Source organism: Pongo pygmaeus, chromosome 21, assembly GCF_028885625.2.
Source record: "Pongo pygmaeus isolate AG05252 chromosome 21, NHGRI_mPonPyg2-v2.0_pri, whole genome shotgun sequence".
Lineage (NCBI taxonomy): Eukaryota > Metazoa > Chordata > Mammalia > Primates > Hominidae > Pongo > Pongo pygmaeus.
The window spans coordinates 64,669,967-64,685,639 of NC_072394.2; the positions used below are offsets into that span (position 1 = coordinate 64,669,967).

General features: G+C 53.4%; 1 protein-coding gene across 2 annotated transcripts in view; it reads right to left on the minus strand.

Annotated features, from left to right (window-relative positions):
- Window positions 1-431: 431 nt before the first annotated feature.
- Window positions 432-15,673, minus strand: part of TAF4 (TATA-box binding protein associated factor 4) — an 88,616-nt gene continuing 73,374 nt past the window's right edge. For both annotated transcript variants that reach the window (XM_054468086.2, XM_054468085.2), the window contains one exon: window positions 432-1,972. In XM_054468086.2, the coding sequence (XP_054324061.1) occupies window positions 1,805-1,972 (168 nt within the window). In that variant the 3' untranslated portion in view covers window positions 432-1,804. The remainder of the gene's footprint in view (window positions 1,973-15,673) is intronic.

Consider the following 15,673-nt stretch of genomic DNA (forward strand, 5'->3'; position numbering starts at 1 on the left):
GCTGAGGGCCCAGCAGGAGCTGTGACCTGTCAGGACCAACCTATACCAAACTGCCCTGGAGACGCCTTCTCTCCCCGCAAGAGGTCTGCGTCAAGGCTGGGGCCCTCTGGGCACCTCAGCCGGGCTCGCCAGGTGCATTTCTGTGTACATCTCACCCAGCGCTGGGCCTCCCCCCGCCCCTCCCAGCTGTGCCCAGCTCATCTCCACCTGTGAGAGCAGAAGGTGTTAGGCGCAGCCACCAGCCCCCAGACTCCACGCACAGAGTGGCTCGGCCCCTGTCCTCACAGAGAAAGTTCTTTCTCCCGGCTCTGATGGGGCTCAGCTACAGATTCCAACAGGTGGCTCAGAAACCAGCACTTCAGCAGAGCCAGAGTGCAATCTGGCAGCAGAAATCTAAAACTGGAAAACGGGGGAAAAATAGGCAAAACAAATACAGATAAATTTGTTTTTAATAAAGGAGTTAATTTTCTTTCAATCCTATATAAAACAATAGCAATTAAAAACTTCATTTTTGAAAGTAAAATATTTACATATGAACAAGTAACTGTGCAAAATTTACATGAAAAAATGGAAAGACAGGGATTTCCTAAAAGACAAAATAAAAGGTGTAACAGTTCTCAGGTGTTGATAAAAAATACTGATCAGCGTTCAGTTCACACGCGCTCGAATTAAAGTCTAATGTGAGAATTCACACGGAGAAAGCCAGAGTATTTACAGTCATAAAAGTACTATCAATAGACAATTTCATACAATAACCTCTGAAAATAGAAAGAACCAATTAGTATATTTGTAATAAAAAAATAGGTACAAAGAAGGGGCTTTGCTCTGGACGTCTGTAAAGTCGGCCCAAGGCTTGCATACAGTCTCTTAGCAAAATAATTATAGTTTACATAGCCATTTCTATGTCATGTGCCAAAAGTTATGTACAATTACTGACAAAATACACCAACCATTTTTCAACACTTGATTCACACCGAGAAACAGTCTTTTGATGATTCTTCTCAACTTTGATTTTATTTAATCTAGGTTTTCACTTTTAGCTAAAAAACACAGTGCAAGTAAAATATATTTATGCTGAAAAGGTTTTCATCTCTTTTAACTTTACAGCTTTACAAACTATAGCAAATAAAATGCATTTGTACAGATGCTGACCACACATTCAGAAGAAGCCACCTTTGCTGGGCTCGGCCTCTACCAAGCAGAAATGCGATTACACTCTGAGGTGGGGGTGCAACGATGAATTGTGTATTCCTCCAGGATTCTCAGCGGAGTGGAGGGGAAGGAGAGGAGGGGAGGGCAGGGCAGGGGGGCAAAGAGGAGAGCGGGGGGGGGGGAGGGGAAGGAAGATAAATAGCCTAAAAAATCAGTTTGCTTTGCCAACTGACTATTACAAAAATAAAATAAACGAAATGAGGTCATCGGCTGTAGACATACACCTACATAGTAAGTTAGGTAGAACTAAACCAAAATGCACAAATAATGCAGAAACTGCTATGAGTTGACAGAGGGCAGCTAATTATTTGCTAACGATTCCATCAGTCTTTATATATGGCTTGTTTGGCAAGAAGGCCACTCAATCAAGATGAGTTAAGATTTAATTGTCCTTTAAGAGTATCCACAGGCCTTTGTGTTCTCTCTGTTACAGAAACGTATTTTCTTTCACACTGAAGAGTTGATTTAGAAACAGGAATATAAAACTGTTCCATTGTAAAGAGGTGGCTGTTTTTTAAACAATATCCCATTTGCTTGTTACAAAAAGGCGTAATCTGCAAATATATAAAAAGTCCCCAGGCGTCCTCCTGTGTCACTTAAGGAATGCTTTGTAGAGCAGCAGTGAATGGCTTGTCTCACGTTCATTTTCTAAACAAAATATGAGGTCCCTGAGGTTGACCCGCGTGATTCTTTGTCGCGTGAACTGTCTGGGGGTTCCGACACCCGAGCTGCCTGGGACCACTGAGCCGGGGCCCGACCCCTGGTGATGAAAAAGGAGAAGACAGTGTGTTAGTGGGGCTCAGAGTGGGGCTTGCAATAGGCCTGTGTATCTGAGCCAAGTACCCCGATTCCAGAGGAGGCCAGGCCTGGCACGGGCTCCTTCTGGTAGGCCCACAGTTGGAGCTGGGGTGCTGTCCAGGGCCCTGCCAGGGCAGGGGCAAGGGTAGGAGGCCCCATGCTGCGCCTTCAGGACAGGGCACACTCAGATGCTGCCCAACGCCCCACAGTGCTCAGACCTGGTCCTGGAGCTGAGGATGGACCAGGGGGTGGCACCCACCCAAGGCAAATGGCTGAGCGGCCCCAGGGCCACCCTCCATGTGACCACAGCTGGACTGCCTGTGGACTCAGCTGAGGCACAAAAGCCACACTAGGTCTGTGTGTGTCATCCCTGCTTGGCTGCTGAATTCCTGCACTGGGAGGCCTGGGGCTGGCTGGGACTGGGCATGCTGGGTCAGCTGGGAAGGCTGGGTTGCTCAGTGGCTCCCACAGTGATCCCTGAGCCTCTGGCTGGGCCCTGGCTGCACAGACCCCGCCTCCGTCAGCCCCTACAGGTGACCAGGTGTCTCCCGAGCTGCCTCAGATGTGTTCCTGCTTGGAGAAGCATAGCTGCTGGGTGCCAGCTCTTGTGGAGAGCTCCGGTGGTTTCAGCTGATGACACCTACATGACACCACCCAGCGGGGCACGCGCCACACACACGACACCACCCAGCGGGGCACGCGCCACACACACGACACCTCCCAGCAGGGCACGAGCCACACACACAACACCGCCCAGCGGGGCACGTGCCACACACACACGACACCGCCCAGAGGGGCACGCGCCATACACATGACACCGCCCAGCGGGGCACACGCCACACAACTCCCAATGGCTGTCGTTTCCCCATCTGGCATGAAAACTAAGGTCTGCTCCGATGGTGAAAGCTGCTCACATATATTTAAGTACAAAGATTACGATGGCATCTTTATAGCACATTCTCAACTGAAGTTAAGATGCTGGAAGGAGCGGATTCTGCTCTGTGTGCCAGTGGGAGCCTTGCTGTGAACAGCTGCAGGCGACTCCCGGGCTGCCCCGACATGGCGCCGCCCCTCATCCCGTCCTTCCTCCCTTCCTCGCTCTGCCACTTTCAGTTCAGGCTGGGAGCGTGGCTGCCTTGTGTGATGGCATGCAAGTGTGGCTCTGACCCACTGCATTTTCTTTATTCCTGTGAGATTCAAACAGATGAGGGCACCCGTCTCCGTTCAGACGCCCTGCGCTGTGAGGGCCCTTCTTCAGACCTACCCGGGGTCCCTTTGCTACTGAAGCCTCCGCGCTCCACACTAGCTCATTACAAAGTGATCCACACCTGAGGCCAGGCCTCCCAAAAGAGAACTCAGGCGGGGCGAGTGACAGTTTGCAGGGTGAGGGCGGGGCTCTCACAGGCACCACCCAAACAGGCTGTGCGACCCAGTGACGCCTGCTATAAATTCCGGACTGTGTTTGATGTTTCTATCTTCAAAATAGTTCAGCAGCCAAAAAAGAGGACCGGGGTGAAGGAGAGACGCTCATCTCAGGTGTGCAATTTAAGGGCCGCTGAGGGTCAGAAATCAAGATATTCTAATGCAAGTGTCAGCACCAACCAAGGGAGGGCACGAGACCAACCAAGGGAGGGCGTGAGACTAACCGAAGGAGGGGGCAAGACCAACCAAGGCCGGGGGTGAGAACAACCAAGGGAGGGGCGAGACCAACCAAGGCCAGACGGTGCCTCCTTGGAGCTGAGGCCACCCCCAGGGCCCAGCACACTGAGAAACTGATGCCAGGCCCTGCTTCTGCATCAAGCTCTGAAGGTGCACTATGAATGAACAATATAACTTCTCCAGATTCTGTGAGTTTTATAAATACAAATTTTTCTTCAAATTTTTCTTAAATCTTAAAAGAAAAATGCAAATCTAACCTACCTGATACTCCAGTTGCCTCTCTCTACATGGCACACTCCCGCTTCTCCCCAGCCCACCTCGCCCCGGGCAGAAGGGGTCCACACTCCCTGCCTTTCCCATAGGGTCTTTGCTTGCAGAATTCTATGTGGATTTTGGCTCCCGCAGAGGGTCTGCTGCTAAACTGCTCTGAAGATGGAGTGGAGATCTCGTGGGAACCTCCCCCTCTCTTCTCAGGACTGGGACTGCCGGCGGACCAAGGCCTTCTGTGCCCAACCCACATGGCAGTGGCAGTGGCTTTCCTCCCTAGATTCATCCAAACCCCTCATGGGCTGTGCCCATGGTGGGCGCAGCAGCCCTCGGGGGCAGGCAGGGACTGGTCATGGAGCCTGCTGGGAGGAGAGTGCTCAGTGGGGGCTTCCAGCTCCCATGGGACTCCTGAGAAAGAAGTGCCTGCGGGGACCAGGGCCAAGGCACCCATGGCCACTCTAGAGGGACTGCGGCACGTGCAGGTGCGATGGCCACTCCAGAGGGACTGTGGCACATGCAGGCGCGATGGCCACTCTAGAGGGACTGCGGCACGTGCAGGCGCGATGGCGCAAAGCAGAGCCTGGGACGACAGACAGCTCCACAAAGGCCGGCACCAACATGGAGCCCTGGGGGCCTCGGTCTAAACAACTCCAAACACAGGGGCTTGGGGGTTTTTAGGTACAGGTACTAGGATTAGAAAACAAGCAAGCAAACCAAAATCCCCATGACTGGACATACCACATGAACCCTCCCTTTGCAGGTCTCCGCCTCTGAAACATGGTGCTACAGACACCCCTCGCCCCATCACAGGGCTCTTAAAAGGATCAAATGAAAGTAGGCGATCTCTCCACTGCACATGCACCATAGGCACTCAATGTCGAAGCCAAATGCAGAGTCACCGTCCGCGGAACCGCCTGGTGCAAGGTATGTGCCGCCCGAACGTCAGGCCCCGCACGGTCAGCACCTGGGGGCTGTCTGGGAGGAGTGCGTCTGCTCCTGGGGTGGGAGCCCCTTGGTCCATCCTTTACTCTGCCACGGAGCCCCAGCCGAGCAATGGGTGGAGAATGCTGTGCCCACAGCCGCCCCGGGCAGCGGGTAACAATAGCCCATGCCGCACGCACTCCAGCCAGCTCCGCCCTGAACGCATGCGTGCCCTCTCCGTGCCTAACCATTTACGGGGTATCACAAACACGAGGCCAGGTCACTGGCAGCATGTTTTGAAGAACAGCAGTAGTAGCGAAAAACACTCAGACACACAGCTTACAAAGTTAGCATCACTTCCGGGAGGCCGAAGACAACATGGCTGCCGAGCTGATGTCTCCCAGCCTCTCTTCCAAACACAGTTCAGCACAAGCAAGGAACACAGGTTCACACCAGCATCGCCGTCTGCACAGGACGAGGGTGCCTAGACTTCAAAATCACTGCAAGTCGGCGCAGAGTCAACACACGCCTGAGCCTGATCCCCCAGTCTCTCCCCTGCAAGGCCGCGGTGGGGCAGGGTGGGACAGGGGTCCGTGGGAAGCCACTGCTGAAAGGCTAAGCCACCCCAAGTCCCAGGGCCTGAGAGGTGTCCAGGAAGGTCAGTGCAGACCACAGGGCAGGGACCACCAAGCACAAGACGGGAAGGGGTTGTCAAGGCAACACAGCGTGTCCTGAGAGGAGCCCTTTGGCCACTGGGTGGTAAGGCAGAAAAGAAGGAAAGGGGGAAGTTCTGGGTCCTGCAGGAAAGGGCCAGGAGAACCAGAGGACAACTTCCGTCCTGCACACCAGCAAGGACCCGCTCAAGACCTGGACTTCCCTATGCGGCCAGCAGAGGGCGCCAGGAAACCACAGATCTGGCAAACACTCCAAGGCCACCAGGGCGAAGGGACAGAGGCGGTAAAGCCATCCAGAGCCACGGGAAAGTCAGAGAAGAGTCAGAAAATGGGGGCCCCACACACATCAGAGAAAAACCCACCCTGGAACAACAAGAAAATTAACAACTCTCAATACAGGAAAATCTGCTTAAGTGTGCTCTTAAGGATATGAAAATCACCTCAAATCAGAACCTCAAAAACTAGGAGACAAATTTTTATAAAAACCATAAAATTACAAATGCAACACCAAAAGGAAATAAGAGTTGACTGGACTTAAGAAAGTAATGGAAGGAAGAGACAAAATTATCTCAGAAATGAATAAACTGCATACAGTCTGAGGGAGGGGAGGCGGTGAAAATGCAGTAAGGAACCTACAAAAGGCAGGAAGCCAAGAGGACGGAACTGAGACGCAGAAAGGAGGAAAAGGGTCAGGAGAAAACAGGGCAAATGAGAGCTGGGCGAATCTCCCCCTCAGGCAGAGTGGGACATTCACATCGTGACCCAGGGGACGTTCACAAAAGACAGCAAACCCACAACCCACCCGAGAGGAGACACCAAACCCACACCCACCCGAAAGGAGACACCAAAACCACACCCCACCCGAGAGGAGACACCAAACCCACACCCCACCCGAGAGGAGACACCAAACCCACACCCCACCCGAGAGGAGACACCAAACCCACACCCACCCGAGAGGAGACACCAAACCCACACCCACCCGAGAGGAGACACCAAACCCACACCCACCCGAGCTGACACACCAAACCCACACCCACCCGAGAGGAGACACCAAACCCACACCCCACCCGAGAGGAGACACCAAACCCACACCCACCCGAGAGGAGACACCAAACCCACACCCACCCGAGAGGAGACACCAAAACCCACACAACCCACACCCACCCAAGAGGAGACACCAAACCCACACCCCACCCGAGAGGAAACACCAAACCCACACCCACCCGAGCGGACACACCAAACCCACACCCACCCGAAAGGAGACACCAAACCCACACCCCACCCGAGAGGAGACACCAAACCCACACCCACCCGAGAGGAGACACCAAACCCACACCCACCCGAGAGGAGACACCAAAACCCACACAACCCACACCCACCCAAGAGGAGACACCAAACCCACACCCCACCCAAGAGGAAACACCAAACCCACACCCCACCCGAGAGGAAACACCAAAACCCACACAACCCACACCCACCCAAGAGGAGACACCAAAACCCATACAACCCACACCCACCCGAGGAGAGACCAAACCCACACCCACCCGAGAGGGGACACCAAACCCACACCCACCCGAGGAGACACCAAACCCACACCCCACCTGAGAGGAAACACCAAACCCACACAACCCACACCCACCCGAGAGGAGACACCAAAACCCACATGACCCACACCCACCCAAGAGGAGACACCAAACCCACACCCCACTGGAGAGGAGACACCAAAACCCACACAACCCACATCCACCCGAGAGGAGACACCAAACCCACACCCCACCCTCGCAAGAGGAGACAAGCCCACACCCCGCCCGAGAGGAGACACCAAAACCCACACCCACCCGAGAGGAGACACCAAACCCAACGCACTGAGAGGGCCCAGTGTGTGGCAGGACTCTGAGATGCAACCTCATACACTACGGGCTCTAAGAGCCGATGGCAGGGCTGCCGAGGAGGAAGAGAAGAGAACCCACGAAGGGGAAGGAATCAGCCTCCACGGCTCCTCCCAGCCTGCACCCCCCTCCCCGCCCGTCCCCCACAAGGCAAGAACAGAAAGACTTCTGAGCCAGCCAAGCCGCCTCCGGTCAGGGCCCAGAAACAGCCTCAGGAATGGGAGGAAGAGCCTCCTCTATTGGGCGGGAAACTGCAGGGAAGAGACATCCTCAGGCTCCGAGTGAGGCAGAGGCGGGAGACGGAGGCTGAGGACCAGAGTATGCCTCCCCTGTGGAGGTCCTGTCACCAAAAGGCAGAGGAAGAAGCCACTAGGGCTCACAGACGCCGAAGGCCGACAGTGGAGCTGCCGGGCCAGTGCAAACTGCTCGACTGCAGCGTGAACAGTCCTGTGAGACAGGAGACCAGGGCATCGTCACTAGTTTAAGTACAAAAGTAACCAGGAATACACAGTTACGAACCTTCCTAAATACAAAAAAAAAAAAAAAAAAAAAAAATCAATTAAAAGAGCAAAGAATAAACATCTCACAGAAAAAGAAACACAGCAAATATTTAAAATTCAGGCCAGGTACAGCGACTCACACCTGTAATCTCAACGCTTTGAAAAGGGAGGCCGAGGCAGGAGGATTCCCTGAGGCTGGGAGTTTAAGACCAGCCTGGGCAACATGAGACCCCATTCCTACAAAATATTTTAAAAATTAGTCAGGTGCAGTGCTGTGTACCTATAGTCCCAGGCTACTGGGGTGGCTGAGGCAGGAGGATCCTTCTTAAGCCCAGGAAGTCAAAGTTGCAGTGAGCTATGATCACGCCACCACACTCCAGCCTAGGTGACAGTGAAACCATGTCTCAAAAGATAAATAAAAATTTACATAATTATAAAACATTATGACAGAGTCAAGACAAAACATGTCAGTCCTATCAATAAAGGTAAATGGGCTTAACTCACCTATTAAAAGAAAAAGATTTTCAATTCGGCTCATAAACTGAGACCAAACCATATGCTACAGAGAGACACAGAAAACAAAGGGATTCAGAAGGTGAAAAGTAAGGATCTCAGGGATTGTGGGCTGGGGGACAAGAAAGACACCCAGGGTGACGGTCTGACATGTGACAAAGACAGATACTTTCCAATGCAAAAACTCACAGCTGCCAATGAAGATATGACACGTGGATATTTATGCACCAAACAACACAGCAGCCCCTACCAATAAAAACACAGGAGATGCGAGGAGACAGAAACATGCTAGGAGCAGTCATGGAACAGCATGCCTGCCGCAGAACAGGTCAAGTAGACAAAACTAAGCCAGCAGCCGGAAGACTGAACGACCCCATCGCTAAGGGGCGGCTCAGGGATGCCCACCCGCTCATCACGTGCCTCAGCCCTACGCGCCCACAGCACATCCACAGACGCTGATTGCACCACCCAGACCAGCAAACACAAGAACTATGACAACACACGTGTCCCACGTGTGAGGCTGGGGGAAAGAGCTGCCTCTCTCACATGCAACAGGGGGACTTGGCAAAACCTAACAAAAGTGCACACGCACCAACTCCTCAATTCAGCAATCCCATCTCTCGGAACTCAGCCCCAACAGCAGGCCTCCAACAGCACGAAGACACACGTACAAGGTTACTCTTGATGGCATCACCTGTCACCGTGTCAACAGCCTAGATGCGCACACGAGAGAGGGTGAAAAGCTACGGGACATCAGCACGATGAAGTGCCACCCAGCTGGGAAAGAGGAAGCTCTTGATGCAGTGACACGAGGGCGGTGCCCAGGAACTCTGTCAGCTGCAGAGAGTGAGAGACTGTCACTGACCTGTGCTGCACTGCCAGGGAAGGAAAAAGATGCAGGAGCTCATCTGTTTGCATGGTGAGTGGAAACGGGGTGCAAAAATGGAGGGAAAGGGGCAGGGCAGGAGGAGGGAGGGGGCAGGGCAGGAGGAGGGAGGATGCAGCAGGACGAGGGAGGGTGCAGCAGGACGAGGGAGGGTGCAGCAGGACAAGGGAGGGTGCAGCAGGACGAGGGAGGGTGCAGCAGGACGAGGGAGGGTGCAGCAGGAGGGCGAGCAAGGTGGGAGGACGGCAGGGGCGGCGGGGGAGGAAGGGGGAGGATGGATGTGGTGGGGGGAGGGAGGGGGCAGCAGGAGGAGGGGGCAGGGGGGTGGGAGGGAAGGGGTGGCAGGGGAGGGAGGGTGCGGCAGGGGGAGGGAGGCTGTGGTAGGGGGAAGGAGGGGGTGGTGGAGGGAGGGAGGGTGTGGTGGGAGAGGGAGGCTGTGGTGGGGGGAAGGAGGGGGTGGGGGAGGGAGGGGGCGGCAGGGGGGAAGGAGGGCGTGGGGGAGGGAGGGGGCGGTGGGGGGGAAGGAGGGCGTGGTGGGGGGAGGGAGGGGTGGTGAGGGAGGGGGCGGTGGGGGGGAGGGAGGGCGTGGTGAGGGAGGGGGCAGCGGGGGGAGGGAGGGGGCGGCGGGGGAGGGAGGGGGTGGCGGGGGAGGGAGGGGGCGGAGGGGGAGGGAGGGGGCGGAGGGGGGAGGGAGGGCGTGGTGGGGGGAGGGAGGGTGTGGCACGACACCACTGCAAGGGGCACTTCTTTCTATACTTTTTTTGTATAGTTCCGACTCTCGGGACCATGGCAATGCTCCACCCCTCACAAACAAAAAATTAACCAAGATTTGGAGGAAACCAACAGGAACACAAACAGTAACCACTAAACCCCAGCTGTCCTGCAGGTGAGTGACAGTCACACTGAACGGTGGGCAGGAAGCCAGGCCTGGTTGTGTGTGCCTGCAGTCCCAACTCCTGATGGGGGCTGAGGCAGGAGGATTGCTTGAGTCTAGGAGCCTCAGGCCAGCCCAGGACACAGAGCAAGACCCCATCTCTAAAAACAAATAATAAAAATTTAAATATAAAAAGTAAAAATGAAAGGATGAGCAAGAACAATACTCGTCTATGTAACTTTGAAGTGTACTATTTTGACCTGTGAGGTTAAATAAAAGGGCTGCACAGAAATGCTGCACTCCAGGTAGTTAGCACGTTTGTTTCTCACACAGCTTGGCAATCCCGAAGGTGCTTTATCTGTACGTTGGAACTGAACACAGAAGTACATCTACTGTGGGGGATGAGAACCAGGTTCCCATGTAAGGCATGAGGGAAGCTAGAATGAGCCTGTGACATCAAGACTAGATCCTGAGGCCTGAGGAGAAGTGAGAAGGCCGCTGTGTTCAGCACAGGCGCAGGTGCAGACGAGTGTTTGTGTGTGTGCACATGCCCCGGTCCACCTGGAAGGCCTGGATGCAGGGACACCCCAGGAGCAATGAGCACACCTGCTGCCCAGAGTATGGTTCTAAACACCATCCCCGACCAAAGGAACCACCATCCCCGACCAAAGGAAACACCATCCCCGACCAAAGGAAGCACCATCCCCGACCAAAGGAAGCACCATCCCCGACCAAAGGAACCACCATCCCCGACCAAAGGAACCACCATCCCCGACCAAAGGAACCACCATCCCAGACCAAAGGAACGAACATCCCCGACCAAAGGAAACACCATCCCCGACCAAAGGAACCACCATCCCAGACCAAAGGAACCACCATCCCAGACCAAAGGAACCAACATCCCCGACCAAAGGAAACACCATCCCCAATCAAAGGAAGCACCATCCCCAATCAAAGGAAACACCATCCCCAATCAAAGGAAGCACCATCCCCAATCAAAGGAAGCACCATCCCCAATCAAAGGAAACACCATCCCCAATCAAAGGAAGCAATGCCCCTCCAAGAAATCGTGGAAAACAGAAGATGTGCTGGAACATTCTGTGGTGTCATAAAGTCACCAAATCCTCTTGTCACGTCACAAGGACATGGAACCAACCTGAGGAGCTCATGATGGCCAGAGCCGGGCTGCTCAAGCAACAAAATAAATAAACTGCAGCAGCGGCTTGTTACCTACAGAAGAAAATAAATATCCATGCTAATATGAATAAGTAACTGAATGAATTAACAAGTGGGAGAAATAAGGGAGAAGGGGCAGCTCTCTTTACATTTATTAATTGGAATTCTGTAAACAGAAAGACAGAAATAGAAAGTCAGCATCAGACGCCACAGCAGCCTCCACTGGCAGTGTCCTTGCGAATGCCCGTGCAGGGGCCAAAGGCTTGATAAGAAATGGTATCAGCAGCCTCCAAGTGTCTCCTTGAGATACCTACTAATTACAAAGAGAAAAAGAGTAACTCGACAGTGGAGAAACCAGCCAACCCCACCTTAACCAAGCTTCAAAGTCAGCAGGAGCAGCAGCCAGGCGACACCACCTGCCTCCCAATACGGTGCTCTGAGGACATGCCAGCCAGCCTGCGGCATTCTAGCTGAGATTCTACAGCCTGGACGTCATCACGAGGAGACGCCAGACAAACGCAAACTAAGGAAACGTCCACCAGACAAGGACCAGCGCTCTCCAGCACGCCAAGGCCATCCAAGACCAGGAAAGACTGAGCAGCTACCACCAAGCAGAGGAGACCAAGGAGCCGAGGAGCCACAAGAGTCCCGGGGCAGGAAAGGACGTCGGGGACACTGGTAAAAATCAAATAAGGAGAAAATATTTGCAAAAGACACATCTGATAATGGACTATTATCCAAAATATACCAAGAACTCTTGAAACTCAACAATATCAACAATAAGATGCTCCACATCCTCCGTCACCAGGGAAATGCAAATTAAAACAAGATGCACACAACTACTAGAACAGCCAAGACCCAGAACACGGACGGCACTGAACGCTGGCGAGGATGTGAAGAAACAGGACCCTCAGCCGCGGCTGCTGGGAATGCAACATGGCGCAGCTGCTGGAAGACAGTCTGGCGGTTTCTTACAAAACTAAACGTGCTCTTACCACACGATCCAGCAATCGTGCTCCTTGGTATTTACCCAAAGGGGCTGAAAATTTATGTCCACGCGAAATCCTGCGCACAGATGTTTATATCAGCTTTCTTCATAATTGCCAAAACTTGGAAGCAGCCACAATGTGCTTCAGTAGGTGAGTGGGTAAAATAAACTGTGGCACAGCTACACACTGGAATAGTGCTCAAAAGAAATGAGCCATCAAGCCATGAAAAAACACGGAGGAGCCTCAGGTGGATATTCCTAAATGAGAGAAGCCAGTTTGAGAAGGCTGCATCATTTCAACCACACGATATTCTGGAAAAGGTGAAACTAGGAGACAATAAGATCAGTGGACCAGGGACTGACAGGAGGGGAGGGATGAACGGGCAGAACACAGAGGAATTCAGGGCTACGGAACGACTCCACATGATATGATACTGGTGGAAACACGTCATTCTACAGCTGTCAAAACCCACAGAATGTACACACCAAGAGTACACCCTGATGGGAACTATGGAAGCTGGGTGAGAAGGACGTGTTGACGTGGGTTCGTGGATTCTAACGAACGCACCACCTGGGCAGCGGGGGAGGCTGTGCACCTGCAGGGAGGAGTGTATGGGAAGTCTCTGTACTAAAAAAGTCCCCTCCTTTTTCTGTGAACCTAAAACTGCTCTAAAAAATAGTTTATTAATTTATTTAAAGTTAATTTAAGGGAAAAAAAATCAAATAAGGTCTTCAGTAAACAGTATCATACCCATGTTTCACGTGAGGCGAAACTGGGTGAGGGGTAGATGGAAACTCTCTGTACTATTTCTGTAACTTTCCTGTAAGTGTAGAATTCAAAATTAAAAGTTAAAAAAAGAAGACTTACCCTTAAGAGATATCCTAAAGGAAAAAGAAAAGAACGATTGAGCATCATCTTTGATGAAGAAAGGTGTCTAAAGGACTTTTACTTTCTGGGTTTTGTGTTAATTGTTACACAGATAACACACAAAGATCCCCAAAGTTCAGAAAAGGCAAGCGGAACAACTGCGAAACAACTGCTCCCCAAACAGACGCCGGCGCCAATCTTCACCCACTCGGCAGCGCCTCACCTGGGTCCTTCCCCAAACAGACGCCGGCGCCAATCTTCACCCACTCGGCAGCGCTTCACCTGGGTCCTTCCCCAGACGTTGGTGCCAATCTTCACCCACTCGGCAGCACCTCACCTGGGTCCTTCCCCAAACAGACGCCGGCGCCAATCTTCACCCACTCGGCAGCGCCTCACCTGGGTCCTTCCCCAGACGTTGGTGCCAATCTTCACCCACTCGGCAGCGCCTCACCTGGGTCCTTCCCCAAACAGACGCCGGCGCCAATCTTCACCCACTCGGCAGCGCCTCACCTGGGTCCTTCCCCAAACAGACGCCGGCACCAATCTTCACCCACTCGGCAGCGCCTCACCTGGGTCCTTCCCCAAACAGACGCTGGCGCCAATCTTCATCCACTCAGCAGCGCCTCACCTGGGTCCTCCAGGTCCGGCTTTCTCGATACTCCACGTACCTCGCAACCCCACACCCCGGCCCTTCTCGTGAGTGAGGACGCACGAGCTCCCTTACTCTTCCTTAGAGGCTACTCTGCACCTGTTAACACTCACATCCAAAGTTCATCAATGTGCCTTTCCCATTCAATCCTCCCTCCTGGCGCAGGGACCCCAGCAGGTAAAACGGTTGGGAAGCTGGTTACACTGAAGAAAAAAACAAATACACTGAATGATGGGAACCAGGTTCCTCACTGAGAAACGACTAACAGACAAGGATGGGGGACGGCTAAACAGAAGCCCTGGCAGGCTAGGCAAGGACCATAGTCTCAACACGAACATACAGGACCCCTTCGACATGGAAGGGCGCACGCCACACACTCCCCTACATGCATTTGGGGTCCCGAGCTGTGGCTGCTGGCACGGCCTGGAAGCAGGGGCCCCAGCAATCAGCACACCAAGTGCCCAGATCCTGTCCTCTCAACATCAGACTCCACTAGAGGAACCAGAGCTCCAGGGGAGCTGCAGAGTGGGCAGGGAAAGTGCACGTGGCAATAAGGAATGCCACAGACAAGGGACGCGTCAAAGGATACAGACTCCAGCCACAAGAAGCTCCCACCAAGCAAGCCTAGAAATAATGAGAGTGCTGATCAGAGCCCACCAAACACAACAGGGATCCTGGCACCCACAGCACTGCAGTGAGTGAGTGAATGAGGGATCCTGACACCCACAGCACTGCAGTGAGTGAGTGAACGAGGGATCCTGGCACCCACAGCACTGTAGTGAGTGAGTGAATGAGGGATCCTGACACCCACAGCACTGCAGTGAGTGAGTGAACGAGGGATCCTGGCACCCACAGCACTGCAATGAGTGAGTGAATCCATGAGCGAATGAATAAACCAACAAGGAGGGGCGAAGCTCTGCTTCCCAGCAGAGGGCAACCAGCAGGTAACAGAAGGGGTGCCTGAAGCATCCCCACAACTGGGCAGCCCCAGAGGTGGCGACACAGGCAGGCGGTTAATGACACTGAGGCTGTGGGTGGAGGTGCGATAAGGGTGGGGCATCTGTGTGAGGTGGGAACATGCTAACACAGCCAAGGGAATCGGCCACCACGCTGTGGAGAAACAGCCCACAGCAAGTGCTATGCTGGGGGTGGTAGCGTCAGTGCTAAGCACCTGACCAGGAGGGCTGCCTGGTAGCCACCTAAGGTATCAGCCACACGAGCACTTAGGGTGCTGGGTTTCGTGTCAAAACAAGGATTAAAGTGTACATATTGAAAAAATACAGGAATGCACGCAAACACATGTGGTGTAGCGGGGATGAAGCAGCAGCGTGATGCCCATACACCGGAGTCTGCACGGAGCTCCTCATTCTGTTCTTGCAACTTTTCTGTAGATTTGAAAACTACTTCAGACTAAAATAAATAATTTTCAAAGTTAATGTATTCTGGAAGATGATGACAGGGGTAGCATAGTTTCTGGATCTTCCCAAAGTTCCACATAAAAGAGCAACTACACAGCAAAACCAAAAGCCAGCGGACAATCTTTAGAACAAAACCGATGAAGATGAACCACAAGCAGCCATCACCTGAAGGACGCTGCAGAACCGGACCCCGACGGGCCTGGACCCAGGAGCCAGCAGACTTCCTGGGAAGAGCGGCAGGTCCCTCCGAGAGCCGCAGTCAAACCTGGGGCAGGGGAGGACCAGGGAGGGCAGCCTGGCCACCGCAAATGCCCACACTGACCTGCCAGGGCTCCTGCAGCACAGGGCCTCACGCAGGAGAGAACCTGCTGGGAGTGAATC